At 66.8% G+C, this 25577-nt stretch overlaps 2 protein-coding genes across 3 annotated transcripts; both read left to right on the forward strand.

Moving 5' to 3' along the window:
- The first annotated feature begins 298 nt into the window (after window positions 1-298).
- Window positions 299-14851, forward strand: CAD (carbamoyl-phosphate synthetase 2, aspartate transcarbamylase, and dihydroorotase). 2 transcript variants are annotated; one of them, XM_069805342.1, is made up of 45 exons: window positions 299-488; window positions 776-915; window positions 2046-2175; window positions 2413-2555; window positions 2677-2818; window positions 3330-3501; window positions 3581-3766; window positions 3836-3948; window positions 4075-4220; window positions 4317-4448; window positions 4711-4944; window positions 5050-5271; window positions 5669-5857; window positions 6054-6178; window positions 6281-6414; window positions 6494-6606; window positions 6719-6969; window positions 7041-7287; window positions 7403-7501; window positions 7603-7827; window positions 7912-8094; window positions 8202-8420; window positions 8519-8686; window positions 8773-8955; window positions 9036-9140; window positions 9220-9468; window positions 9699-9780; window positions 9955-10121; window positions 10249-10413; window positions 10497-10628; window positions 10727-10928; window positions 11015-11205; window positions 11274-11414; window positions 11508-11603; window positions 11683-11827; window positions 11961-12008; window positions 12506-12550; window positions 12648-12811; window positions 12939-13013; window positions 13122-13334; window positions 13579-13704; window positions 13839-13994; window positions 14069-14170; window positions 14303-14397; window positions 14726-14851. In XM_069805342.1, exons 1-45 carry the CDS (start codon window positions 404-406, stop codon window positions 14826-14828), a joined length of 6783 nt encoding a protein of 2260 aa, XP_069661443.1. In that variant the 5' UTR covers window positions 299-403; the 3' UTR covers window positions 14829-14851. The 2 variants fall into 2 exon arrangements, with proteins under 2 accessions (XP_069661443.1, XP_069661444.1); XM_069805343.1 differs by lacking the exon at window positions 11961-12008 and having other exon boundaries at window positions 300-488.
- Window positions 14852-14861: 10 nt separating this feature from the next.
- On the forward strand, window positions 14862-23929 carry MPV17 (mitochondrial inner membrane protein MPV17). The gene is made up of 7 exons (XM_069805346.1): window positions 14862-14976; window positions 19361-19476; window positions 20273-20365; window positions 21091-21186; window positions 23244-23276; window positions 23497-23549; window positions 23626-23929. The coding sequence occupies exons 1-7, from the start codon at window positions 14904-14906 to the stop codon at window positions 23693-23695; spliced, it is 534 nt and encodes a 177-aa protein (XP_069661447.1). The 5' UTR covers window positions 14862-14903; the 3' UTR covers window positions 23696-23929.
- Window positions 23930-25577: the final 1648 nt, after the last annotated feature.

Genomic DNA, 25577 nt, shown 5'->3' on the forward strand with positions numbered 1-25577 from the left:
CAGTAGGTTCTTTCTCCGCTCCCGTCCTTCCGCACGCCGGTGGCCGAGCTCGGGCCTGGCCGCGCTCCGGTCTCTGTCTGCAGGGGCCTCTGCTGTCCGCACTCCGCCCTTCCCCCGCGGCCTCGCTTTCGGGCCCCGGGTCGCTGCAGGCGACGGAGCCGCCGCGCCCTCTCCCCGCCCGCCGCTGCGCCGCGGCGCCCCCGCCCGCCGGGCGGTCGGTGAACCAGGTGTGCTGCGGTGGAGCCGCCGCGTGTCGCCCCGCCGTCGCCCTACCCCGCCCCGCTGCAGGGGCTGGCCCGGCCCGGCCCCGCCCCGGATCCTCCCGCCGCCGCCACCACCGCTGCGCTGCATGCGCCTCGCTCCGTAGCCGCCGCGGAGCCGCTGGAGCGCACGTGGAGCCGCCATGGGCTGCTTGGTGCTGCAGGACGGGTCGGTACTGCGCGGCCGCCTCTTCGGGGCCGCCGGGGCCGCCGCCGCCGGTGAAGTCGGTGAGTGCGGCCGGGCGGGGCCGGACCGGGACCAGGTCCGGGACGGCGGCGGATGTCGGGGGGCGGCCCGAGCCCGGCGAGCGTCGCCAGCAGGGGAGGGGCCCGGTACGGGGACCCCCCCCTCTGCTCGGCGCCCTGCCGTGAGACAGGAGCGGGGGCTGACTCGGGGCGCTGGCGGCGGGGGGGTTTCGGCCGCGCCCGGGGCTCGGATGCCTCTGCCGGCGGGACGCGGGGCGGCCGGGACGTTCCGTCCCAGCTGTCGCCAGCCCCTCTCCCTGCGCTCACAGTCTTCCAGACTGGCATGGTGGGCTACCCCGAGGCCCTCACCGACCCCTCCTACAAGGCGCAGATCCTGGTGCTCACCTACCCGCTCGTCGGAAACTACGGGGTCCCCCGGGACGAGACCGACCCCTTCGGCCTCAGCAGGGTGAGAAGGGGGGCCAGGCAGCGGTGCGTGGGGCAGCGTATCCCTGCAGCGGGTGGAACTGCCTGAGGCAGCCGCCCCCAGCGCGTGGCAGGGTGGGACGGCGCAGGGTGCCAGGGCGGGGGAGCGCGGGTCACCGGGGCGGCACGCGGCAGCGGGCGGAGGTTTGACCCCGGTGCCGCAGGGCCCAGAGCCAGCAGCGGGGCCCAGGGTGTTCCAGCCTGCCGTGCTGCCAGGAGGGGACCCGGGCTGGGCAGGGTAGGGGGGGAGACCCCCGTGCAGTGCAATTGGGGTGTCCTCGCAGCGCACAGGGAGCGGAGCCGTGTGTCTGTCCTCGCCGAGGACGGGGGTCCCAGCTGCCTGCTCAAGGCCCCGGACCCCTCCCAGCCCTGCAGCCTCCATGCTGCCTGTCCCAGGGCCACCCCTGCCTCCAGGGCAGAGTCCAGGCCCGGCTGCAGCAGTGCTGTCGGGCCTCCCCGTGCTGACCCTTGGGGGTCTGTCGTGCCCAGCCCTGTCCCACGCTGGTAGGCCAGGAGCCCTCGGCCCTGCACTTGCTGTCAGCAGCCCTCTCTGGGCTGGGGGCGTGTGGGTCCCTGCTGTGGCTCCTGCAGGCCCTGTTCCTGGGAACCAGAGCCCCAGTCCCATGCGACAGGACACACTGGCATGTTTGGGGCTCCCCGGCGAGGCTGTGGCTGGAGGGAGCTGTGCTTTCCCGTGAGCCGGTTTGTGTTGCGGCTGTGCTGAGCTTGAGGGGTCCTGTGGCATGGGCTGTGCTGGCCCCTGGGCAGGGGGCTGCGGTCCAGAAGCACTGGGGGCCCAGGCACCCCATCCTGGGGCTCCCAGGGCTGGGGGCTCACCTGGACCAAGCCTCAACCTCACAGATCTGGGGGTGGGGTGGGGTGAGATGGGGGTAGTTACAGCCTGACATGCCATGTGGGGTGTCAGTGGGAGCTGGTCCTGTGCCCTGTGGGCCAGGGATGGGGTCCTTGTCCCATGAGGCTCCCCTAGCCCTGGGCTGTCGCTGCCCTACCATGCCCCATGGGCATGACCAGGCTGGGCACCTGAGGGGCACTCAGGTTTTCTCCTGGGCTGGTGACCCCATGCCCGGCCATGCTCACCCCCCGCCTCCCCAGTGGTTCGAGTCCAGCAAGATCCACGTGGCTGCGCTGGTGGTGGGCGAGTGCTCGGAGACCCCCAGCCACTGGAGTGTGTCCCGCTCCCTCGACCAGTGGCTGAAGGAGCAGAACATCCCTGGGCTGGAAGGTGGGACTGGGGAGACCATGGGGTCAGGTGTGGGCTGGGAGCTGGGGGTGGCTGTGTGGCGGATGGGGGCTGTGGCCAAGGGGCAGTATGTTCTAGACTAGACCTGTCTCTGTGTTGGGATTCGCCCCCAGGGGGTTGACCCGGTGTTGGCGGTTGGGGGTGATAATGTTGCTGGGGCACAGGGTCCTGCTCAGGGTGGAACGGGGCTGTGGGGTCATGTCTCATGGCTGTCCGCAGGCGTGGATACTCGGGCCCTAACGAAGAAGATCCGTGAGAAGGGGACGCTGCTGGGGAAGCTGGTGCCAGATGGGACCCCTGAGAAAAGCCTCGCCTTTGAAGACCCCAACAAGCGGCACCTGGTACAGGAGGTGTCGCTGAAGGTGGGGCTGGGGGCATGGGTGGGGATGGCAGGGGGGCAGCTGGGGCTGCGGAGTTCCTTGCTGTGGAGCGCTGGCCCTAGGCTGGGGGGGCCAGGGCAATCCACGCTCACCCCTCCCACAGACACCCTGCGTGTTCAACGCCAGTGGGTCACTGCGCATCACGGCAGTTGACTGTGGCCTCAAGTACAACCAGGTGCGGTGCCTGTGCGAGCGGGGGGCGGCTGTCACCGTGGTACCCTGGGACCACCCACTGGACACTGCAGGTGGGGTGGCAGCAGCCGGGGACATCCCAGGGCCCTGCCGAGGGGTGGGGAGATGGGGTCTGGAGCAGGGGCTGTCTCCTTGGCTGGTGCTGGGGGAAGTGGGGAACCGTGTCCTGCTTTGTGCCATGGGGTTGAGGAGCCTTGATGTCGTCCTTCCTGGATGCTTTGGGGCTCGGGGCCCTTGGTGTGACACTACAGGGATGGGGGGAGCATGGGCTCAGGGTGCCTTGCTGTGATTGGGATGGGGGGGCTCTGGACTGTGGTGTCAGGATGCCCTAATGTGACACTGCATGGGGGGCTGTAGGGTGGGCTGTGGGACTGGGGGGCCCTTGCTGTCACCGGGATGGGTGTTATGGGGTCAGATCACCTCAGTGTGACCCTGCTGGGGTGTCAGGGGGCCTGTGGGCTCAGGGTGCCTCGCAGCTGGTAGCTGGGGGGCCCTGCTGTGCCCCTGTGGGGCCTTGGGGAGGCTGGGGGGCCCCACTCTGACCCTGCTGCTGTCTTGACACAGACTTTGATGGGCTGTTCATCAGCAACGGCCCCGGGGACCCGCAGCTCTGCCAGGAGACAGTGTCCAACCTGCAACGGGTGCTGGACGCACCCCAGCCCAAACCCATCTTTGGGATCTGCCTGGGGCACCAGCTGCTCTCCCTGGCCCTCGGCGCCCGCACGTACAAGATGAAGTGAGTGGGGGTCTGGGGTCTGGGTCACTGCGGGGTCCCAGCTGCCTGGGCCTGCCTGACGCCCGTCCTGGTGCCCCAGGTATGGGAACCGTGGGCACAACCAGCCGTGCCTGCATGAGGACACACGGCGCTGCTTCATCACAGCACAGAACCACGGCTTCGCAGTGGAGGCGGGCAGCCTGCCACCTGGCTGGGCCCCACTCTTCACCAACGCCAACGATGGCTCCAACGAGGGCCTTGTCCATGAGCACAAGCCCTTTTTCAGGTGGGTGTGGGGCTGTGGCTAGGGGGGCCAGGGGGCATGGGGCCGTGCCCTGCCTGACCCCCTCCACAGCGTCCAGTTTCACCCTGAGCACCGTGCCGGCCCCACGGACCTGGAGGGGCTCTTCGACGTCTTCATGGAGGTGGTGCGGGACCTGCGGAGCGGAGACGGCAGTGCCCGGACGGGTGGGTGCGAGGCAGGAAGGGGCAGATAGGGCTGTGGGACTGGGACCGTGTGTGGGGCTGTGGGGCCAAGGCTGTGCACAGGGGTGCATGTGGCCCCGGTTCCAGAGTGTCCCATCCCTCCACCAGTGCGGGAGCGCCTGCGGGACTGGCTGAGCTATGACGAGGTGCCGGTGGGGGGTCAGGATGTGGCCCGGCCCCGCAAGGTGCTGATCCTGGGCTCCGGTGGCCTCTCCATTGGGCAGGCAGGCGAGTTTGACTACTCAGGCTCACAGGTGAGAGCCCACCCCTGGGATGCGGGGGGCAGTGGGGGTCCCTGTGGGGGGTGGGGACCCGGGGCCGTCTGTCATAATCCCTCTGCTCCTTGTAAGGCCATCAAAGCACTGAAGGAGGAGAACATCCAGACGGTGCTGATCAACCCCAACATCGCCACGGTGCAGACCTCGAAGGGGCTGGCAGACAAGGTCTATTTCCTCCCCATCACCCCGGAGTATGTCACCCAGGTGAGCGCCCCGGGGTGCCAGCTGGGAGGGGGTGGTTTGGGAGGCACAGGGCTGGGAGGGCTGGGGGCTGTTTGGAGAGTAAGAGGGTGCCTGGGGGGCTGCCTGGGGGACTGTGGGCTGGTGGAGGGGCTGATACCTGGGGGGCTGGGGGATGGTGGGAGGGGTACTGGGGGGGCAGCACAGGCACGGTGGCAGCTGGAGGGCAAGGGTGCATTCTGCGGGGCCGCCGTGGGTCCCTGCCCCACTGCCTCGTGCCCCCCAGGTGATCCGGAACGAGCGCCCCGATGGGGTGCTGCTGACCTTCGGGGGGCAGACAGCCCTCAACTGCGGCGTGGAGCTCACCAAGGCAGGCGTGCTGGAGCGGTACCACGTGCGGGTGCTGGGCACCCCTGTCACTTCCATCGAGATGACAGAGGATCGCAAGGTCTTTGTGGAGAAGATGGAGGAGATCGGGGAGCACGTGGCACCCAGCGAGGCCGCTGCCTCCCTGGAGCAGGTCCAGGAGTGGGATGGGGGGTGGTCGTGGGGCAGGATGGGGGGGCAGCTCCCGGGCAGGGTGCTGTCCTCCATGCTCCCATCGTGACCCTGTTGCTCTCCACAGGCGCAGGCAGCAGCAGAGTCACTGGGGTACCCAGTGCTGGTGCGCTCTGCCTATGCCCTCGGGGGTCTGGGCTCTGGCTTCGCCAACAACCGGGAGGAACTGGTGGCACTGGTGAGCCAGGCCTTCACCCACACCTCCCAGGTCCTGGTGGACAAGTCCCTGAAGGGCTGGAAGGAGATCGAGTATGAGGTGGTGCGGGATGCTTACAACAACTGTGTCACGGTACGGGATGGGGGAGGCCCCCCCAGGCCTGCTGGGGGGGAATTGATGGAGGAGTTGGGTGCTGGGGGGGCGTGGGGTCAGGGGCTCCTGCTAGACCCTCTCCCCAGGGAGGGCTCCCCAGCCCCTCCTGTGGTGCCGGCACGGCTGCTGTGTGCCACCGGGAGCTGTGCCCCTTGACGCCCTGTGCTGGGTGGGGGCTGCAACACGTGGGGTGTCCCGGGGGCTCGTGTTCAAGCCCTGGCTGTGCAGGGAAGCCCCCGTCGGTCCCCAGGGCAATGGAGCAGGTGGTGGGAGACAGGAGGGACTCGCCTGGGGCAGCAGCGGCCAGAACCATATGCAGGCAGTGTGTGGGGTGGTCGGGAGCCCAGCAGCCTGCGGTGACCCCCGCTGCTGCCAGGTATGCAACATGGAGAACCTGGACCCACTGGGGATCCACACGGGCGAGTCCATCGTGGTGGCACCCAGCCAGACCCTTAACGACACCGAGTACTTCATGCTGCGGCGCACAGCTGTGAAGGTGGTGCAGCACCTGGGCATTGTGGGCGAGTGCAACATCCAGTTTGCCCTGAACCCCGAGTCGGAGCAGGTGAGCGCTGCCCTTCCCCAGCCTGGCTGCCCTCATGTTTGGCCCCCATCGCTATTTGTGCCCTCCACATGCTAGCAGCCTTCCGGTGCCAGCCGAGCACCAGGCCCCAGGGAGCCGCATGGCTGGCACCTGGCCTCGTGCCATGGGGGCCACGTCCCGTGCCACCCCACTAACCCTGCCTGCCTGCTGCCTGCAGTACTACATCATTGAGGTGAACGCCCGGCTCTCCCGCAGCTCGGCCCTGGCCAGCAAGGCCACCGGCTACCCCCTGGCCTATGTGGCTGCCAAGCTGGCCCTGGGCATCCCCCTGCCCCTCCTCAGGTAACAGCACTGCTGCAGTGCGGGACGGGGTGCTGCCCCAGCCAGCTTCACACCCCCCACTTTGGGACAGCCCTGGCCACTGACGCCCTGTCCTCTCCCCAGGAACTCTGTCACCAACTCCACCACAGCCAACTTTGAGCCCAGCCTGGACTACTGCGTGGTGAAGATTCCGCGCTGGGACCTCAGCAAGTTCCTGCGTGTCAGCACCAAGATTGGCAGCTCCATGAAGAGCGTGGGTGAGTGCGGGGCGGGCGAGCAGCACAGGTGGGCAGCATGGCGGGCGCGGTGTCTGGCCGCTCATGGCCCCATCCACAGGGGAGGTCATGGCCATTGGGAGGAACTTCGAGGAGGCTTTCCAGAAAGCGCTGAGGATGGTGGACGAGAACTGCGTGGGCTTTGACCACACTGTGAAGCTGGCCTCAGATGTGGTGAGCTCCGGGGCTTGGGAAGGCATGGGAGGGTCTGGGGCAGAGCACAGTCCTGGGGAGGAGGCAGCCATCTACCCCCCACCTGGCCCCACTCAACCCCCTGGCCTGGCAGGAGCTGGAGACACCGACAGACAAGCGGATCTTTGTGCTGGCGGCCGCACTGCGGGATGGCTACTCCATCGAGCGGCTCTACAAGCTGACCAAGATTGACCGCTGGTTCCTGCACAAGATGAAGAACATCACAGACCATGCGGTGCTGCTGGAGTCCTACCGTGAGGAGCAGAGCACCATGCCGCCCGCTGTGCTCAAGCGGGCCAAGCAGCTTGGCTTCTCTGACAAGCAGGTGGCCCTGGCTGTGCTCAGGTAATGTGGGGAGGGGGCGGCCCCGCTCTGTGCCCTAGCCTGCATCCTGGTGCTCACCCTGCCCCTCACAGCACCGAGCTGGCTGTGCGGAAGATGCGGCGTGACCTGAAGATCCTGCCAGTGGTGAAGCAGATTGACACCGTGGCAGCGGAATGGCCGGCCCAAACCAACTACCTGTACCTGACCTACAATGGCACCGAGCACGACCTGGCCTTCCGCGAGCCCCATGTCATGGTCATCGGCTCCGGCGTCTACCGCATTGGCAGCAGTGTTGAGTTCGACTGGTGCGCTGTTGGCTGCATCCAGGAGCTCCGCAAGGTTGGCTAGACCCTGGCACCCTGCGGGGTCAGTTGGTCAGGCATCCCTGGTCAGAGGATGGAGCTGGAGAGGAGTGGGGGCCTCTTGGCCTCACCTCATCCCACTCCCCTGGCAGATGGGCTTCAAGACGATCATGGTGAACTACAACCCCGAGACAGTGAGCACTGACTATGACATGTGCGACCGCCTCTACTTTGATGAGATCTCCTTTGAGGTGAGTGGGACTGGGGACCTTGCCCACTGTGGGGCTGAGGCAGGGTGAGGGCTGCCGTGGCCCCTGTCCCAGCCATCCCCCCGCCCCACACAATGTCGCAGGTGGTGATGGACATCTATGAGCTGGAGAATCCTGAGGGTGTGATCCTGTCCATGGGTGGGCAGCTGCCCAACAACATCGCCATGGCCCTGCACCGGCAGCAATGCCGCATCCTGGGCACCTCCCCGGAGGCTATCGACTCAGCCGAGAACCGCTTCAAGTTCTCCCGCCTGCTTGACTCCATTGGCATCAGCCAGCCCCTCTGGAAGGAGCTCTCTGACATGGAGGTGGGGGGCTAATGAGGGTGATGGGGCTGCCCTGGGGGGGACCAGCCCTTGGCAAGTCCTCTGAGGGTGCCATCTCTCCTCCAGTCGGCCAAGCACTTCTGCTGCAAGGTGGGGTACCCCTGCGTCGTGCGCCCCTCCTACGTGCTGAGCGGCGCTGCCATGAATGTGGCCTACTCGGATAGTGACCTGGAGAAGTTCCTGAGCAATGCCGTGGCTGTGTCCAAGGAGCAGCCCGTCGTCATCTCCAAGTTCATCCAGGAGGCCAAGGTCCATCCAGGAAGCTGCTCCAGCCCCCGGGCACCCCTGCTCCCCACAAGAGCCTGGTCCCCTGCCTTGGTGCTGGTGCCGGGCTGTGACTGTATTCCTGCTCACAGGAGATCGATGTGGATGCGGTGGCCTGTGATGGTGTGGTGGTGGCCATCGCCATCTCGGAGCATGTGGAGAACGCTGGGGTGCACTCGGGTGATGCCACGCTGGTGACGCCACCCCAGGACATCACCTCTAAGACACTGGAGCGCATCAAGGCCATCGTCCATGCCGTCGGGCAGGAGCTGCAGGTCACGGGGCCCTTCAACCTGCAGCTCATTGCCAAGGTACCTCAGCCAGGGGGTGCTGCACCAGCTGGTGTGGTGCCATGTGGGAGGATACCCTTCAGGCCAACACGAGCCTCATGCTGTCCCCTCTTCCCCAGGATGACCAGCTGAAGGTGATCGAGTGCAACGTCCGGGTCTCCCGCTCCTTTCCCTTTGTCTCCAAGACCCTGGGGGTGGACCTGGTGGCTCTGGCTAGCCAAGTGATCATGGGAGAGGACGTGGAGCCTGTGGGTCTAATGACAGGCACGGGCATCGTTGGTGTCAAGGTGGGGGCTGCAGGGGCTGGGCTGGGGCACATGGCTGGGCTGGGGTGCGTGGGCTGGTCAGCCTTTGAGACCACCCCTGCCCCCAGGTGCCCCAGTTCTCCTTCTCACGCCTGGCGGGCGCTGATGTGGTGCTGGGTGTGGAGATGACCAGCACAGGCGAGGTGGCCTGCTTTGGGGAGAACCGCTGTGAGGCTTACCTGAAGGCCATGCTCAGCACTGGCTTCAAGATCCCCAAGAAGAACATCCTGCTGACCATTGGCAGCTACAAGGTGTGTGGGGCTGGGGTGGGGGCTGAGGCAGGGGCCAGGCCCCCCCCTCCACCCTCTGATTGTCCCCGGGGTCATTGCAGAACAAGAGTGAGCTGCTGCCCACGGTGCGGACCCTGGAGAGCCTTGGCTACAAGCTGTATGCCAGCCTCGGCACTGCCGACTTCTACACTGAGCACGGCATCAAGGTTGGGGCCGGGGGTCCGGCAGGGGCTGGGGGCACCCTCGGGGGAGGCATGGGGCCCTGATGGGTGTCACTGCTGGCAGGTGATGGCCGTGGACTGGCACTTTGAGGAGGCGGATAGCAGTGAGGCCGGTGCCCGGGAGACCCAGCGGAGCATCCTGGACTACCTGGCTGAGAACCACTTTGAGATGGTCATCAACCTCTCAATGCGCAACTCGGGGGGCCGCCGGCTCTCCTCCTTTGTCACCAAGGGGTACCGCACCCGGCGCCTGGCCGTCGACTACTCTGTGCCGCTCATCATCGACATCAAGTGCACTAAGCTCTTTGTGGAGGTAAGCTGGCATGCGTGGGATGTGGGTGCAGGTGAAGGGAGCAAAGCAGGGGCTGGGGTAGGAAAGTCCTGTTGTGGATACTGTGGGGTGGGTGCCGTACATGGGTATTGTGGGAGGGTCGTTTTTGGGGTGCCACTCAGGCAGATGTCCTCATCCTGGCCCCATTCCTGAACCCTGGCCCCACGTGCCCCTGCAAGATGGGTCCTGCCTCATGGTTGCTGTCTCTGCAGGCGCTGGGCCAGATTGGGGCAGCCCCCCCGCTGAAGATGCACGTGGACTGCATGACATCCCAGAAACTCATCCGTCTGCCAGGTAGGGAGTGCTGGGGCCTCCCAGGGTGCAGCATGGAGCTGAGGCAGTGCCGGAGGCCAAGCTGGCCACATCCGAGGGCACTGTGGGGAAAGGAGACATTTCCCTGCGCTGCCAGGGTGTCCAGTGTTCCCTGTGGCCAGGGGCTGCCTGTGCTGACGCTGCCCCGCTCCCCAGGCCTGATCGACGTCCATGTCCACCTCCGTGAGCCGGGCGGCACTCACAAGGAGGACTTTGCATCCGGCACGGCAGCCGCCCTGGCTGGGGGTGTCACCATGGTGTGCGCCATGCCCAACACCAACCCTGCCGTCACCGACGCCACCTCCTTTGCCCTGGCGCAGAAGGTGAGGGGCTGCCACTGCCCAGCCCCATGGTCACGTTCCCTCCCCGGGCACTGCGGTGCCAGCTATGGTGCGCCCGCTGCTCATGGGCTGGCCCTGGCCTGGCACCCACCGCCTCTCACCCCTGCAGCTGGCTGAGGCTGGGGCCCGCTGTGACTTTGCCCTTTTCCTGGGGGCTTCCTCGGAGAACGCCAGCTCGCTGGGCCCCCTGGCCGGGGCGGCTGCCGGGCTTAAGATGTACCTGAATGACACCTTCTCCAGCCTGCGGATGGACGACGTGTCGCTGTGGATGGAGGTGAGCTGCTGCGGGCAGGGGCTGACATGGGGCTGGAGCTGGCTCCTGGCGCCAGTGCCCACCAGCCCCGTACCCGCCCCCAGCACTTTGAGCAGTGGCCGCGGCACCTGCCCGTCGTGGCGCATGCGGAGCGGCAGACGGTGGCCGCTGTCCTGATGGTGGCCCAGCTGTACCAGCGTCCCGTGCACATCTGCCATGTGGCCCGCAGGGAGGAGGTGAGCAGCAGGGCACAGGGACATGGTGAAGGGACTGTGGGCCCCAGGAATGGGGTGCAGGGCTGTTTGGGGGCCCCCCCTCACTGCGGCTCCTCCAGATCATCCTCATCAAGGCAGCCAAGCAGAAAGGGATCCTGGTGACGTGCGAGGTAGCCCCACACCACCTCTTCTTGTGCCGGGATGACCTGGGGCGCCTTGGGGAGGGCCGAGCAGCCGTGCGGCCAGTGCTGGGCACCCGCCAGGATGTGGAGGCGCTCTGGGAGAACATGGACACCATTGACTGCTTCGCCACAGACCATGGTGAGCCCTGGGGGATGGCAGCTGTGGGGCGGAAGCATGGGCTGGGGGCAGCAGTGGGTCCCACAGTAACCAGCCCTGTCCTGCAGCCCCCCACACGCTGGAGGAGAAGCAGGGGCAGGAGCCGCCCCCCGGCTACCCCGGCCTGGAGACAATGCTGCCGCTGCTGCTGACGGCTGTCTCGGAGGGGCGGCTCACCGTGGAGGACATTGTCCAGCGCCTCTACGAGAACCCCCGCAAGATCTTCGGGCTACCGGCGCAGGAGGACACCTACGTGGAGGTAGGTCCCTGCCCACCCAGCCCAGATCTGGCCCCAGCCTTGCTGCCTCTGACCCACTGTCCTGGCAGGTGGACCTGGAGCATGAGTGGATCATCCCCAGCCGCACAGCCTTCTCCAAGGCCCGCTGGACGCCCTTCGAGGGCATGAAGGTGAAGGGGACGGTGCGGAGGGTGGTCCTGCGTGGGGAGGTCGCCTACATCGATGGGCAGGTAAGGCCCCGGGTACCCTTCCCCCTGTATCTAGGGGTCCCCTCCCAGCACTGGGGTCCCCCAGCACTGACACCATCGCCCCCATGGCTGCAGGTGCTGGTGCCCCCTGGCTACGGGCAGGACGTGAAGAAATGGCCCTCGGGAGCTGTGCTGGCATCACACGCAGCCCCTGCCAAGGAGAGCACGAAGGTACCGGGGTGCATGGAGCTGGCGGGGTGGGGGTCCTTGCCCTGTCCTGCCCTGGCTTCAGCTCAGTCTCTCATTGCAGACCCCTGAGCGGCCCCGGCATGTCGTGGCAGCCAGCGAGATGCTGCGTGGCCGAGCCTCCAGCCCCCGCCGGGCCGGCCCCGCGGGCGAGGGACGCTTCCACCTCCCGCCCCGCATCCACCGGGCCTCCGACCCTGGGCTGCCAGGTAGGGGGGCAGGTGGCGTGGCATGGTGGAGCGTGGTGGGCGGGCGGCAGGGCAGCGAGCGTGCCGCCCCAGGGCCGGGTCTGGGGCCGCGGCTGGGCGGCCCCGCTGACGCCGGCCCTTGTGTCCCGTTCAGCGTTCCGGAGGCTGGGAGCTGTGCACCGCCCGGGCACCCGAGGCACTGGTAATGTCGGGGGGGGACTCACTCAGACAATGAGACGCGGCCGTACTAATGGCACTAACCGCAGCCGATGAGTGCATCCCCTCCCCCAGGTGCCACGCTGGGCTCGGGCTGCCCGCTCTGCCCCGGCACGGGCCCCTTTCTGCACCGTGTGATGGGGCCGGGCACCATGGGACAAGGCATGGCTGTGCCTGCCTGCCCCCCTCCTGCCCCAGCCCGCGCGGCACCTCGGGGACCCCTCGCCTGCCAGTGTGATTTGGGTTGCGTCCGATCGGGTTTTGTGGGGTGTGTGGGGAGAGGGGCACAACACCATGCTGGGGCTTGGCCCACCCCGTCTCTGGGTTGCTATGGCCCTGGTGTTGGGCCCCACGGTGCTTTCGCCCGGTGCAGCCAAATGCCGGGAGGGCTGTGCCACACCAGCGGCACCCTGGGAGAGCGGGGCCCAGGGTGCCATAGCTGCCTGCACCCTCTAATGCCACTGCTCCCCTCTCCCACCCCAGCTGAGGACGCCCGTGAAAAGGCCGGCAGGAAGGCGGTGGAAGCAGGTGAGTGCTACAGGGGTCCAGGGGCCCACGGCGGGTGGGCTGGGTTACGCGGCACCACTCCTGCGGGCTGTCTGACTGGCTGCTCTTGGTGCTGCAGATCCAGCTGTGATCCAGGACAGCTACTTCTACCCGCTGGGCCCTCTCCCACGCCAGGCATCCCCCCAGGGCACACCCCACTTCCAGACCTCCCAGACCTCCCCGCTGCTGCACCCCCTCGTTGGCCAGCATGTCCTCTCTGTCCAGCACTTCTCCAAGGACCAGGTGCCTGGGCTGGCAGTGGGTGCTGGGGCTGTGGGCACCCAGATGGTTACGGGGGGTGCAGTGACTTGTGCGCGTCAGCCAAGTCTTGGTGCTGTGCATGCCCCGGCTGAGCCGCCTCTGCCTGCAGATGTCGCATCTGTTCAATGTGGCACACACCCTGCGCATGCTGGTGCAGAAGGAGCGGAGCCTGGACATCCTCAAGGTGAGCTGGACATGGGGCAGCTGCCTGGCAGCCCGCGTGAGACCATGGGAGCCCTGTGCCAGGCATGAGTGCCCCGGGCTCCCCAAGGTGACAGTGTGGCCTCTGCAGGGCAAGGTGATGGCATCCATGTTCTATGAGGCGAGCACGCGGACCAGCAGCTCCTTTGCGGCAGCCATGAGCCGGTTGGGTGGCTCTGTCCTGTCCTTCTCGGAGGCCACCTCGTCAGTGCAGAAGGGCGAGTCACTGGCCGACTCCGTGCAGACCATGTGCTGCTATGCCGACGTGCTGGTGCTGCGGCACCCCCAGCCTGGTGCCGTTGAGGTGAGAGGGGTTGGCGGGGCCGTCTCCTGCCTGTGGCGGGGCTGGGGGGCGGCTGTGTCCCACCCTGAAGGTGTCAGGGGTTGCTGCTGCGATGGCGGGGATGGTGACCTGCACTATGGGGCAGGGCCATGTTCCGCAGCAGGGCAGGCTGGGCAGGTGTCAGGAGCAGGAGCCAGGTCCTGCCTCCGGGGGGGCTGGTGGGGGCTGTGGTCCTGCCTGTGCTCAGCCCTGCCTGTGCACCCAGCTGGCTGCCAAGCACTGTCGCAAGCCTGTGATCAATGCCGGCGATGGGGTGGGGGAGCACCCCACGCAGGCGCTGCTGGACATCTTCACCATCCGTGAGGAGCTGGGTACCGTTAACGGCATGACGGTAAGGCGCTGGGGGCTGGGGGGGGGGGCCACAGCCACCCCTACCATGGTGCTGTGGGGATGAATGGCCTTGTCTGGGGCCGGGGGGGCTGTTGGGGCCCCACGGCACTGTGTCAGGCTGACCGCTCTCCCCAGATCACCATGGTGGGCGACCTGAAGCACGGGCGCACGGTGCACTCCCTGGCCCGCCTGCTCACCCAGTACCGCGTCAACCTGCGCTATGTCACCCCACCCGGCCTCCGCATGCCCCCCGACATCACCAGCTTCGTGGCCTCCAAGGGCATCAAGCAGGTGAGCAGGCAGGGTGAGGCGGCCAGGGTCCCCCGTCGTTGTCCCCCCCGGCCCCACTGACGTTGTCTCCCCAGGAGGAGTTTGGGAGCATTGAGGAGGCGCTGCCGGACACCGACGTGCTCTACATGACCCGCATTCAGAAGGAGCGCTTCCGCCTGGCAGAGGAGTACGAGGCTGTGAGTAGGGGGTAGCGGGAGGGGACCCCAGGTCTTGCCCCGGCGTGAGGGCAGCAGCCTCCTGCCCTCTGCAGGGTGAGAGCTGCCCTGCCTGGAGCTCAGGGCTCTGTGTTACCCCCTGCACCCCCGCAGTGCTTCGGGCAGTTCATCCTCACGCCCCACATCATGACCCGGGCCAAGGAGAAGATGGTGGTGATGCACCCCCTGCCCCGTGTCAACGAGATCAGGTGAGGATGGGGGGGTGGGATGGGGGGGGCCGCAGGGTTGGGGAGGGGGCCAGAGGGCGTGTGGGGGGTGTCTCAGGGTGCTGGGGGGGCTGCAGTGTGCTGGGTGGGGTTCAGGGGCAGGGGTCCCTCATTCCCCACGGAGGGGGGCATCTGTCATTCCCTGGGGAGGGTGGTCTGTGCCCCACGGTGGGGGGGGTCTGGGGGTCTTTGCCCCACGGGGGGGGCGGGATGTCTGTGCTGGGGGTCCCTGCTGGGCTCTCGGGGGGGGGGGGGGGGGGAGGGTCAGGGCTCCCGGGGGCGGTGGCCGCGGCTGACGTCACTTCCGCAGCGTGGAGGTGGACTCGGACCCGCGCGCCGCGTACTTCCGGCAGGCGGAGAACGGGATGTACATTCGGATGGCGCTGCTGGCCACCGTCCTGGGCCGCTACTGAGCCAATAAACCGCGTCACTCTGCCGCGCCCGGGCGTCATCGTGCCGCGCCGTCATCGCGCCGCGCCGGGCGGGCCATGGCGGGGCTGTGGAGGGGCTGCCGGCGGCTGCTGGCGCGGTCGCCCGGGGCTGCACAGGCGCTCACCGCCGGTAAGGGCCGCGGCCGGGGCGGGCCCCGGCCCCCCCCTGCAACTGGGCACCCTGTGTGCCCCCGCCCCCGGGGCACAGCCCCTCACCGCGGTAACTTGGGGCTGCATTGTCACCCCCGGTGGGAAGCAGGGCAGGAGCCCCACAAGCGGGGGGGGGGAGGCGGTTTCCCGGTGCCTCAGGGTTCCGTCTTTAGGGGGGAGGAGGTGCTGCCGTTCTCCCAGGCTCAGCGGGGAGCAGGGTCCCCCGAGCATCCCACTGGGTGGAGGGCTCGGGCCCACTCTGGGCTCAGGAGATCTGTGTTGGGGGGCCCGTGCTGGAGCCGGAGGGGTAACGGGAGGCTCTAGAGAGGTGCGGCCCTGGAGCAACCTCCCACAGCTCCAGGACTCACCCCAAAACCCGGGGGGGAGGCTGCTTTGGGTGCCTTCCTCCCCCCTGGGCAGGGATGGATGCTGGGACGTGGCACTGGGGGGCTCAGTAGGCTGCAGCCAGTGCAGCATGGGGTCAAGCCTCCCCCAGGTGGGCTGCCAGTGCTCGGGGACGAAGGCCTTTGCTTCAGTCGGGTGCAGAGGTTCTGCCTGGGGCTAGCCCCTGCCCCCAAAAGGTTCCTGGGGCCCTGCATGGGGTGATTTAATCTCCCTAACAGCCTTGCTGTTTGCAGGGCTGGGAGGTGCCATAAATCTGCCCCAGCGCTGGCAGGCGACTCTGCGTGCCCTGAGGACGCTCTCCATGTGTGGGCAGCTGCTGCAGGCAGGGGTGCTTCTGCCTGCCCTGGCCCAGGGCCTGCAGACCTGAGCAACAGACAGCTCTGCCACCCAGCTGCCCACCCCACCCCTGCGGGGCTGAGGCTGGTTGGCAGGAGAGCCCATCCTGCCTGTGCTGCATGTGCACAGAGCTGTGCAGGGGTGTACGTGGCATAGGCTGGCCAAGAGCAGGGTCCTGGTGTACTCCCCTCTGCATCTCCTGCTTGTGGCCTTCCCTGCTGCCACTGCTCCCCCACCTGCTGTGCTGCTTGCAAGTAACCAGCCCAGCATGCTGGAAAAGCACAACTGTGGAGTCTGGGGGTGTTCTGCTGTGCCGAGGAGCTGGCATTGGGGCGAGGGGGCTCAGCTCGGCGTGCAGCCGCTGGCCCTCCTCCCTGCTGCCCATGGGGATGACGGCACATTGCCCTGCCTGCCAGGCTGCTGGGGTCCTGTCAGGCCACCTCACTGTTTTCACTGGTATTTTTATCTGATTTGATGGAGTCTGTTGCCTGGCACCTGCTGCACTGTGCACTGCTGGGCTGTGCATCCCTGTCTTGGTTCCTGGAGCGAAGCCAAGATGGAGCTGGGAGGGCTGCCCAGGACCAGCCCCTGCCCTCACCCTCCCCAGCAGCCCCTGCCCACTGCTGTGGCAGGCTCGGTGCAGCCCGCAGCCCCAGGCTGGCTCTGGGCTCCAGCTCTACCTCTTGCTTCTTCATGTTAGAGCTAGCCCTGCCATGCTGAGGTACAGCTCCCTAGTTCCCCGGGGCCCTGGCAGGACTGGTGAATGCTGGGCTGTGCCCATGGGGGTACACAGCCGCTCTCAGTGGCCGAGTGCTGGATGCGGCTCCTGCGGCTGAGAAGAGGCTCTGCCTTCGGGTCTGGATGTATCCCTGCCTGTGTGCGAGGCCGTGACAGTGGGAATATGGCTGTTCCCCAGGGGCAGCGCTGCTGGAGGCCAAGCTTTCCTCTTCTTGTACCTTCAGCAAGGAATTCCTCCATCCAAGGCAGGGCTCAGTCTCTCACTGCTGGCCATGCCGTTGTCCGTGCAGAGGAGGCAGGCTCTCCTGGGCCCTGTGCTAGGCAGCCATAGGAGGGCTGGGCAGATTCCAGCCCTGCTTTCGCTTGCTGCTCGCAGACCCACTGGTGCTGCCGTTCCCCTGGTGCTGCCATTTCCCTGGGCAGAACAGAGCTGCCGGCTGGGGCCAGGCCAGGGAGGTTTTCTGGCAGTTGGCTGTGCCTGGTGTGTCCAACCACACTCGCCTGCCGAATCCCTGTCCTGCCTGGTGGCGAGAGCTGTGGGGTCGGGCAGGGCTTTGCGTCCTGCATCCCAGGCCCCGGGCCAGGATGCCAGCAGGGCCTGGGCACAGTGGGCAGCAGCACGTGCCCGCAGCAGTGACCTCGCTGTCCCTGCCTGCAGAGAGCAGCCCCGTGCCCCTGTGGTGGCAGTGCAGCCTCCAGCTGCCAGCCGGCGAGGTCCGTGGGGGATGTAGACGGTGTGGCCTACTTAGGCTTGGGCCCGTTTCAAAGTCCTCTGTCCATGGGAGCAGCAGCCTGTGGGATCAGCCAGGCACCCCCCAGCTCCCAGCCTCAACCTGGCCAGCAGCCCTGTGCCGCCCGCTGCCTCCTGCCTGACCGTGGCACCGCTCTGCACCAAGCAGGTGAGAAAGTGCCTCCCCGCAGCTCGTGCGGCTGCAAGCTGGGGTGCCCTTGCCCTTCTTACCGGCTGTGTCCAGTGCTCCTGTGTGGGCATGGTGCTGCCATGTCCCTCATCTCTTCCCAGTCTGGGCAGGACGCAATGGCGGCAGCAGGGCCCGTCAGAGCTGCGATGTCAGCTGGGGGCCGGTTCCTGTGTTTGTGGTGTGGGGTGCAGCTGGGGACTCCAGCCCCACACAGGAGCTGCGGCAGGACCATGCTGGTGTCACCCTGGGCAGGCGCGGTGCGGGTGGTGAGCGGCACTGGTGCCAGCCTGGGCGAGCGAAGTCATTGCAAGGGGATCGATCCGGCTGTGCTCCCGGACCTGGGCAGGGGTGCGCAGACAGGCCTGTCCCCCCAGCAGTGCTGGTGTTGCTTCATCACCACCGGGCACTGCGCCCAGAGTCTTCAGCACTAAATGAGTAACACCGGTGCTGCCGGCTGCGGTTTCTCAATGAGTGCCATGCAGAGGGAGCCTGCCTCTGCCTAGTGGGAAGGTTGCCTGCGGGAAGCAGGCGGCCAGCAGGCAGCCAGCGCTTCTGCCATGCTGGCCTGGGGTCCCTTGCCTGTCGCCACCCCCTGCTCCTGCACTGCTGGGGCCCGTGGGCTGGCAGGGGTGTGGTGGTTCTGTCCGGGGACAGCGCCTCAGCCCCTGGGGGCTGCATTAGTCTGGGGTGGGAGATGGAGCCAGCTGCAGCCCTGGTTCACGTGGCTGGGGCGACAGGCTAGGGAGCTGGGCCCCCCATGCCTCTCCCCTTGTGCATGTGAGCTGAGGATGGTGCCTGCAGGAAGGCACAATCCGGCTGCAGGCACCAGGGAGGCAGCAGGCATGCACCCCTGCCGCAGCCTGAGGTCTGCGGCCCTTTGGCTGGGACCTGCTCCCCACAGCACTGCTGGGGGCTGTTGCAGAGAGACCGATGGCCCTGGGAGGGAGGGAGGGAGTGGGGGACGGGGGCTGCTGGGGACGTACCTAAGGCTCTGCTACTCCTTGTCCATGGGAAATCGCTCATGGAGACCCTCCGGGCAGGGCTGCCAGGAGGAGGGGGGATGCTGGGGCTGCCACTCCCCAGGATGACAGCTTGCTAGATTCAAGGTTTCCAAGAGCAGAGCAGAATCGCAGTGGGGCTGGAGACCTGCCTGGGAACCGTCCTGGGAAGAGCAGGGAGAATAAGCAGGGAGCCCATAAAGGCCAGGGGAAGGAGCGCTGGGCCAGCCGAGTTGCGTCGAAGAGGTCAAGAGTGTAGGATGGAGCGGGAGCTGCCAAAGGCCCAGCTGAGCGGCACCCTGTGGGGGACGTGCACAGCAGAAGGTCCTTCACACTGATATGGAAACAAGACAAGGAGTTGTGCCAGCGGCCAGGCAGTGGCAAGGAGCTGGGGCCAGCCCTGGCACCCGGCAAGTCTCACCTGCCTGTCCTGGCTGCTGGTGGCGGCACAGGCAGAATGGCTTTCCAAGGAAGGGGATCATAGTCAGCAGAGTTTGTACGGTGCTCAGGGAGCGGTTTTGGGGAGCGCAAGGCCTGGGCTCAGGAGAGGCTGTGGCAGGGAGCACGGGTGGCCAGCAGTGCAGGCAGCAGCTGGGTGGGCTCTGCCCCAAAAGTCCTGGGTACCGCAGGTCCCGGGTGACAGATCAGCTCGGTGTCAGGGGTGCAGGGAGACAGTGCAGCCAGGCATTGTTTCGGCCAGAGATGCTGCATCGTCCTGAGGCACTTGGCTGCTGCAGGAGGGCCTGTGCTGCGGGGCAGGTGCGGGCAGGCTTGGTGCAGGGTGGTGAGGGAGCTGCGCACCAGGACAGACCCTGCGGGGCCAGCGCAGGCTCGGGCCTTCCCAGGGGCAGCGGGGAGGCAGGCAGAGGCAGCTCTTGGGCAGGACCCGGCTGTCAGTAGGGCTCTGGGGGGCTCTCACCCTTCCCCAGCGTGCAGCGGCTGCCTGAGCAGTCTGTGCTGGTTGCAGGGGCTCTCATGGGAGCTGGCGACGTGATTGCGCAGCAGCTGGTGGAGCGGCGGGGGCTGCGTGGGCACCACGGCCCCCGGACCCTGAAGATGATGGCGATCGGCTTCTGCTTTGTGGTGAGTGCCAGCGCGCGGTGAGCACCCGGGCCCTGCCCCGTCCTTGCAGCACACGTGTCGTGGGGTGAGACAGAGGGCTGTTTCAGCAGAGTGAGGCTATGGTGGCTGGGTGTGAGCTGGGCCATCCCAGTTCCACCTCCAGCAGCCACGGGCAGAGCTGGGTCCCCTCGAGGAGGAGCACCCTGTCCCTGTGCCCAGCTGCAGCTGTGGGCACCCTCAGCTGCGCTGCAGGGCAGGATGGGGATGGCAGCTTCTGTCCACGCAGCCTGGGCACCTGTGCCCATCCCTGCTGCCGGTGCCAGCCCCTGGGGAGGTTTCACTTGGCAGAAAGGTGATTCCGCACCCAAGGATGCAAATGTGCTTTGCTCTGTTGTGCGTGGCGAGGCCGGATCCTGACCCATCAGCTCCTGTGCTCCAGCAGGGCTGTGTTGGGCCCAGTGCCCTGCACTGGGGGCTCAGGCAGGGAGGGCCCTGGGCAGTGCTGGCACGGCTGCCATCCCCCCTGCCACGGAGCCCTCTCTGGTGTGTCAGGCGTGAAGCCCTGCAGCTGCCCCGCTGGAGCAGGCCCCTGGCTGCCCCATCCTGGTACTGGTGTTGCCTGGCGGAGGGCTCTAGGAGGTGGGGGGGGCTGGGCACAGCAGTGCAGGACTCCCGGGGAGGGGAGGCAGGACAGGCCCTGGTCCCTGTGTTCCAGGGCCAGGGCAGAGCCCTGTAAGCAGGTCTGGAGACCCACCAGCCCTGACACCCCATGGCCTGGGAGAGTGGGACGCTGCCCCTCACCAGCTGGCACCTGCAGGGCCCTGTCGTGGGCAGCTGGTACAAGATCCTGGATCAGCTCATCCTGGGGACCACAAAAGTCGTGGCCGTGAAGAAGATGGTCCTGGACCAGGTCAGTGCCACGTGAGTGAGGGTGCCCGCACGGGACTGGTACAGCAGGACGGGGTGGTAGGTGCAGCCGTGTGTCCGTGGGCAGGTTTCCATCCCACTCCTAGAGCCCCAGCTCAGGGCAGTGGGTGCTGAGCAGGGGATGGTGCCCAGGACCTGCTCCATGGAGTCGCTGGGCTGCAGCACACAGCCCCTGGGGCATCAGGCAGCTCAGCTCAGCCCTGCAGCCCAGAGTGTCTCTGCAGAGCGCACCAGCCCAGCCGGCTGTGCTCAGGCGATCAGTGGGGATCTGTGAGGATCCATGCTTTACTCCTGCTGCAGCTCTCCTAAGGCTGTTGAGAGCTGCTGTCTCCCTTTTCTGAAGCAGAGCATGGGAGGCTGGCAAGTGCTGTGCACCACTGCGGAGGGTGGTTCCTGAGGACAGAGACCCTAGTGCTGCCCTGGCTCCTGCCCTCCTCCTGAGGCCGGGGCCAGACCCGACACAGTGGAGGACTGGGGCAGAGAGGATTGCAGAGGAGCCACCCTTGGCCGGCTCTTGGACCCTTCTAGAGGCTCGATGGTGGTGCCTGTCCCTCAGTATGGCTCTGTGCTGGGGAGTAGCCCCAGGGCATTGGGCAAGCTGGGCCTGCACCCCTGTGCTTCGCCATGCATTCCCCTCGCCCTGTGCTGCAGGCCCAGCTCCAGGCACCATAGGCTCCCCAGCATTGGGCCCCAACTCCTCTCTTGCAGGGGGCCTTTGCGCCATGTTTCCTTGGCTGCTTCCTCGCTATCACGGGGGCAATGAACGGTCTGTCGGTGGAGGAGAACTGGTCCAAGATCCAGCAGGTATGTGCTGCTTCCCCAGGACAGCATGGGGCTGTCGGCAGCCAGGGCACCTTGGCAGCCCCTGCTAGTGCACCAGCGCTGCCGGCTGCTCCTGTTTGTGGTCATGCCTGTGTCCCCGCACAGCCCCCTCCCAGCACTGACTGCATGCCCCCAGCTCTGCCATCACTCTCCAGTCCTTAGCCTGGCCTGCAGCTCCCCCGGGACCCCAAGCACAGAGCTGGCTCTGCACGTGCCCCACGGTCGGGGTGGGGAGGAGTCCACCCCACTGGTGCAGGGCATGGAGCAGCTCTCTGCCTGGCCGGGGCCTGGGGGTGCGCGGGGACAGTCCTGCTGGGCTCAACGCTGTGTGCCAGGGCACTGGGGGCATCAGATGCCTGGTGCTGCCAGTCCTCCGGGTGCTGGTGTCAGGGCTGCTCCCCATGGCACAGCTCTCTGGGGTCCCACCTGAGGTGGGGCAGCTGGGTGCCTGGTGCCATCAGGCTGCCTGTGCGCCATCTGGCCCCTCTCCTGGCTGCATCTCCAGAGCCATTACCGAGATGGCTCCTATTAGCAGCAATTGCTGGAAACCAGCACGAAAGCTGAGTCAGCGTGTCCAGAGGGTGAGTCACTGGGGAGCGGGTGGCCACCCGCCACAGATGAGGTACACCGGGGGTGGTCACCTGGCTGCCCGGGGGATGCGCAGCACCAGCGCTTGCACATCGATGGCTGCCAGAGCTGTGTGTGAAGGGCCCCAGCCCAGCCGGGCCATCTGCCCCCGGGCTGTGAGCTGGGGGTGTTGCCCAGCAACGCCATCGGCTCCTGCCCCAGGCTGGAGCTCTGCCTAGGGTGCCATTGCCCAGAGCTGATTCCTCTGCATGGGTGCACCCGCCCCACCAGGCACCAGCCAGCTGCCCACCAGGTTGTGAGTATGTGCTAGCAGAGACCTGTCCTGCCCTGGAGCGCAGGGAGCAAATCCTGGGGAGGACTGAGTTACCTGTTCTTTCTCCTGGCTTTGTGAGAGCAGCAGCAACCAAGGCATGAGGTGTTTTGAGACACCTCAGAGGCACATGCAGGCTGGCCCTTGGCATGGGGCTCCTATCTGTCTCAGCTGCATCTTGACACGGTCATGCCATGTATCTTGCCTTGCCTTCCCCAAGGGAACTCACCCAGGCCTGGGCATGATTGTGGGTGATTCCTGGCTCCTGGCTGGTGCCCTACCCTGGGAGGGAGCTGGGCTGGGGGCCACCTTCATCCCTGGCTTGGGGCACATCCATCTCTCCCCACGCAGAGGAAGCGTCAGCAGAGCATCTGTCACCCCTGTGCCCGCTCTCCACATTGTGGGCTGCCAGCCAGCACCGGGAGGAGGCCAGGCTCCTGGCTGAGTCACGGCCAGGCTGGATGAGGGACTTGTCGTGCTGCCATGGGGCAGGGCTGCGGCACAGCCACAGGTGCAGCATGAGGACAAGGCAGCATGTCAGGCTTCTGGGGCGGCTGCCCCGGCTCAGTGCCCCTCTCCGTCCCTGCCCTACGGTGCCTGGGAGGAGGCTTGGGGGATGTAGGGCCAGACAGGAGCTCGCAGCCTGCGCCAGGGCGAGGAGCTGACTGCCCCTGCCTTGCCTGCTCTGCCTGAGTCTGCTGCCGGCACCCCAGCTCACTGCCAGCCACGCTGGTGGCAGGAAGGGCTCTTGGTGGGGACGGAGCAGTTGTGGCAGTCCTCTCCCTGCCACCCTGCACTTGCCCCACATGGGCACAGCTCTGGGAAGGGTGCAGGCAGGGGCTGCAGTGGCCCTGTGCCCAGCTGGAGTGGGCGTGGAGTCGGGGGGATTGTGGCAGGGGACAGTGACCCTCTGCATGCTCTCAGCTCCTGCCTGCAGCCCAGCCTGCCTCTACCTCGGGTCACAGGCATCTCTTTGGAGATGCTCCTGTGCCGCTTCTGCCAATGCTGGGGCCTCCCTGGGGCTGTGCAAACGGCTGCCCCTGCCAGGGCCATGGGTAGCTGTGTGGCAGGGCTGGACACCCGGGGCGGCTGGGTGGCAGCGGGGCTGCACTCTGTGCTCACGGCCTCCCTTCTCTCCCAGGACTACACGGACGCCCTGCTGACCAACTACTGCGTAAGTGCTGGTGGGGTCCGTGCCCCTCCCTGTCCCGGTATGGGTGCCGTGCTGGCTGTGCCCCCGGCTGGGGTGGCCAGGCTGGGCTCCTCTGCACCCCTGTCCCCCACCTCGGGGGCCGCCGTGGGCTTTGCTGGATGCCCTGAATGCCTAGGCAGAGGTGGGCACGGGGAAGGAGTGCCAGCAGGGCCCCTTCACCGCCATGTCCTTCTCTGCCCAGATCTGGCCACCAGTGCAAATCGCAAACTTCTACTTCGTGCCCCTGAAGCACAGGTAGTAATGTGGCCATGGCCCCGGCTCCTGGGCTCCTGGAGCCTGCAGCTGTGGACCCTGTCCCGTCTGTCCCCAGGCTGGCCGTCGTCCAGTGTGTTGCCATCGTCTGGAACTGCTACCTCTCCTGGAAAGCAAATCGGATGTGAGGTGGAAGCCGTGTCCCCTCCCTGCCTCCCCTGCCTGTGTGCTGCCTGAGTCTGCCCCATCTCCAAAGCCCTTGGAACAGGCACCTGTGGCTGTGGATGGGGCTGGGATATGCAGGGTGCAGGCAGCAGCCATCCTGCTCTCTCCTCGGGGGACCCCATTGCCTGCAGCTACAGCCCTCACTGTTCCAGGGACACAAAGGAGAAGATGGGGCCGTGTCCACCCCGAGATGAGCCAGTGCCTGTGGCAGCTCTGTGTCCAGCAGCTCTGCCCAGCCCCTGGCCCCACAGATGGGGTGTTCCTGCTCCAGGCATTGCTCTGTCCTTCCCTGGTGGCAGATCCGGGGGGGGGCAAGAAGCGGGAGTGGTGCTGGGCCGGTGCCAGTGCAGGCCCAGGGCTGGCAGTGCCATGGGTTGGGCACTGCCCTGCTCAGAGCTGGGGTCAGTGCTGCTGAGGGGCTGCCCCGTCCCGGGCTGCCTGCCCCATGCTTGCAGCACCTGCTGCCGCAGGCCAGGTGTGCCCCCCCTGAAAATGGGGTTTGCTGTAGCTCTGCTGCGGACAGTTGGAACACCCAATAAACAGCATTTTTCACTCTTGATTCTCGTGACACTCGAGCTTGTGGCCCTCCGTCCCGCACCAGGGCCTGTACGGAAGCAGTTTCAGATGGATCATTCCTGTGCTTGCAGAACTGCTGGCAGCCCTCCTGTCCCCTTGCAGGGGTGGGGACCCAGTGTTGCTATCCCAGCCGGCAGGCAGGCTAGCGGGGCCTGGGGACAGATCGACAGCTCCGCTCTCTGCCTCTTCGAGGAGCTGAGTGCATGGCCGTGGTGCCGGCATCGTGCATGGGGCTGGGGCACTGCAGTGCTAAGCTGTGCGAGTTGATGGGGGTGGGCTACCCAGCTGAGGGGAGGGGGGGTCTGGCAGAGGGTGGATGGTGGCTTAGGGGGTCACCAGGTCCCACTGTGGCTGTTCCATGGGGTGTGATGGTGCCTACACTGCTGCTGCATGGTGGGACAGGGTGAGCTGTACCCAGGGGGCACAGGTGCTGGGTGCACGATCCTCCCGGGGCTCCCAGCATGGTCCATGCAGGGCTGTGCATCAAAGAGGAGGATGCAGGAAGGGATGAGGTGAGCTGAGGGCTGGAGCTGGCCTGTGATGGGGCTGCATCTGCCTGTGCATTGTCTGAGACAAGCCTGCCTGTCCTGCCTGCAAGGAGTCCCATGATGCTGCTGCCTGCCTGCAATTGGTGCCCTGTGGAGACATGCATCCAGGCTCGTCCTACTCAGGCAGCGAGCAGACACAATCTGGCTCATGCAGGGCCCTGCCCATCCGGACCAGGGTCTCCAGGGCAGAGCTGGTGGGACCATGGTGGTTGATCTCACCCAGGAGCCTGAGCCCTGGTCCCCTCAGCTGTGCTGCCACAGCCCCAAGCAGCTGGACAGAGCCATCCCTGTGTGCTGCCAGCACCAGTCTGGGTTCTGCCAACCAGCCGCCACCGTTGTGGCACTCTCTGAGGGGGATGCACTCTCCTCCCTCCCTCCAGCCCGCATGGAGCCTGCTCCATGCTGAGCTTGCACACCCATCCTGAGGCTGGCTCCTACCAGCCAGGCAGGGGCAGGCCCTGGGTGTAGGTGCAGTTCCAGGCAGATGGGTGCAATTCAAAGCATGGGGGAGCCGAGACCTGCACCGGCCAGACCCTGGTGCACCCGGCTGGGGATGGAGCCACAGAGCCCACCTGGCTGCCTGGCTCTCCGCACCCAAGGGACGGGAAGGGGCTGCAGCTGCAGCCACCTGACAGCACAGCAGAGCAGCACTCAGCTGCAGGGCTGGGGACATGTGATGGGGCCGTGTGGGGACGGCACCAGGGCTTCGCGGGGGCTGGGC

Source organism: Haliaeetus albicilla, chromosome 18 (assembly GCF_947461875.1).
Source record: "Haliaeetus albicilla chromosome 18, bHalAlb1.1, whole genome shotgun sequence".
Classification (NCBI taxonomy): domain Eukaryota; kingdom Metazoa; phylum Chordata; class Aves; order Accipitriformes; family Accipitridae; genus Haliaeetus; species Haliaeetus albicilla.

Excerpts from the sequence above, each read along its gene's own strand:
- CAD (XM_069805342.1), top strand. The coding sequence starts at position 404 with ATGGGCTGCTTGGTGCTGCAGGACGGGTCGGTACTGCGCGGCCGCCTC. Across the intron at positions 6,415-6,493 it reads CAGCTCCATGAAGAGCGTGG|GGGAGGTCATGGCCATTGGG; the intron begins GTGAGTGCGGGG and ends CCCCATCCACAG. Across the intron at positions 12,009-12,505 it reads CCCGGGCACCCGAGGCACTG|CTGAGGACGCCCGTGAAAAG; the intron begins GTAATGTCGGGG and ends CTCCCACCCCAG.
- MPV17 (XM_069805346.1), top strand. The coding sequence starts at position 14,904 with ATGGCGGGGCTGTGGAGGGGCTGCCGGCGGCTGCTGGCGCGGTCGCCC. Across the intron at positions 19,477-20,272 it reads CGATCGGCTTCTGCTTTGTG|GGCCCTGTCGTGGGCAGCTG; the intron begins GTGAGTGCCAGC and ends TGGCACCTGCAG. Across the intron at positions 20,366-21,090 it reads AGAAGATGGTCCTGGACCAG|GGGGCCTTTGCGCCATGTTT; the intron begins GTCAGTGCCACG and ends CCTCTCTTGCAG.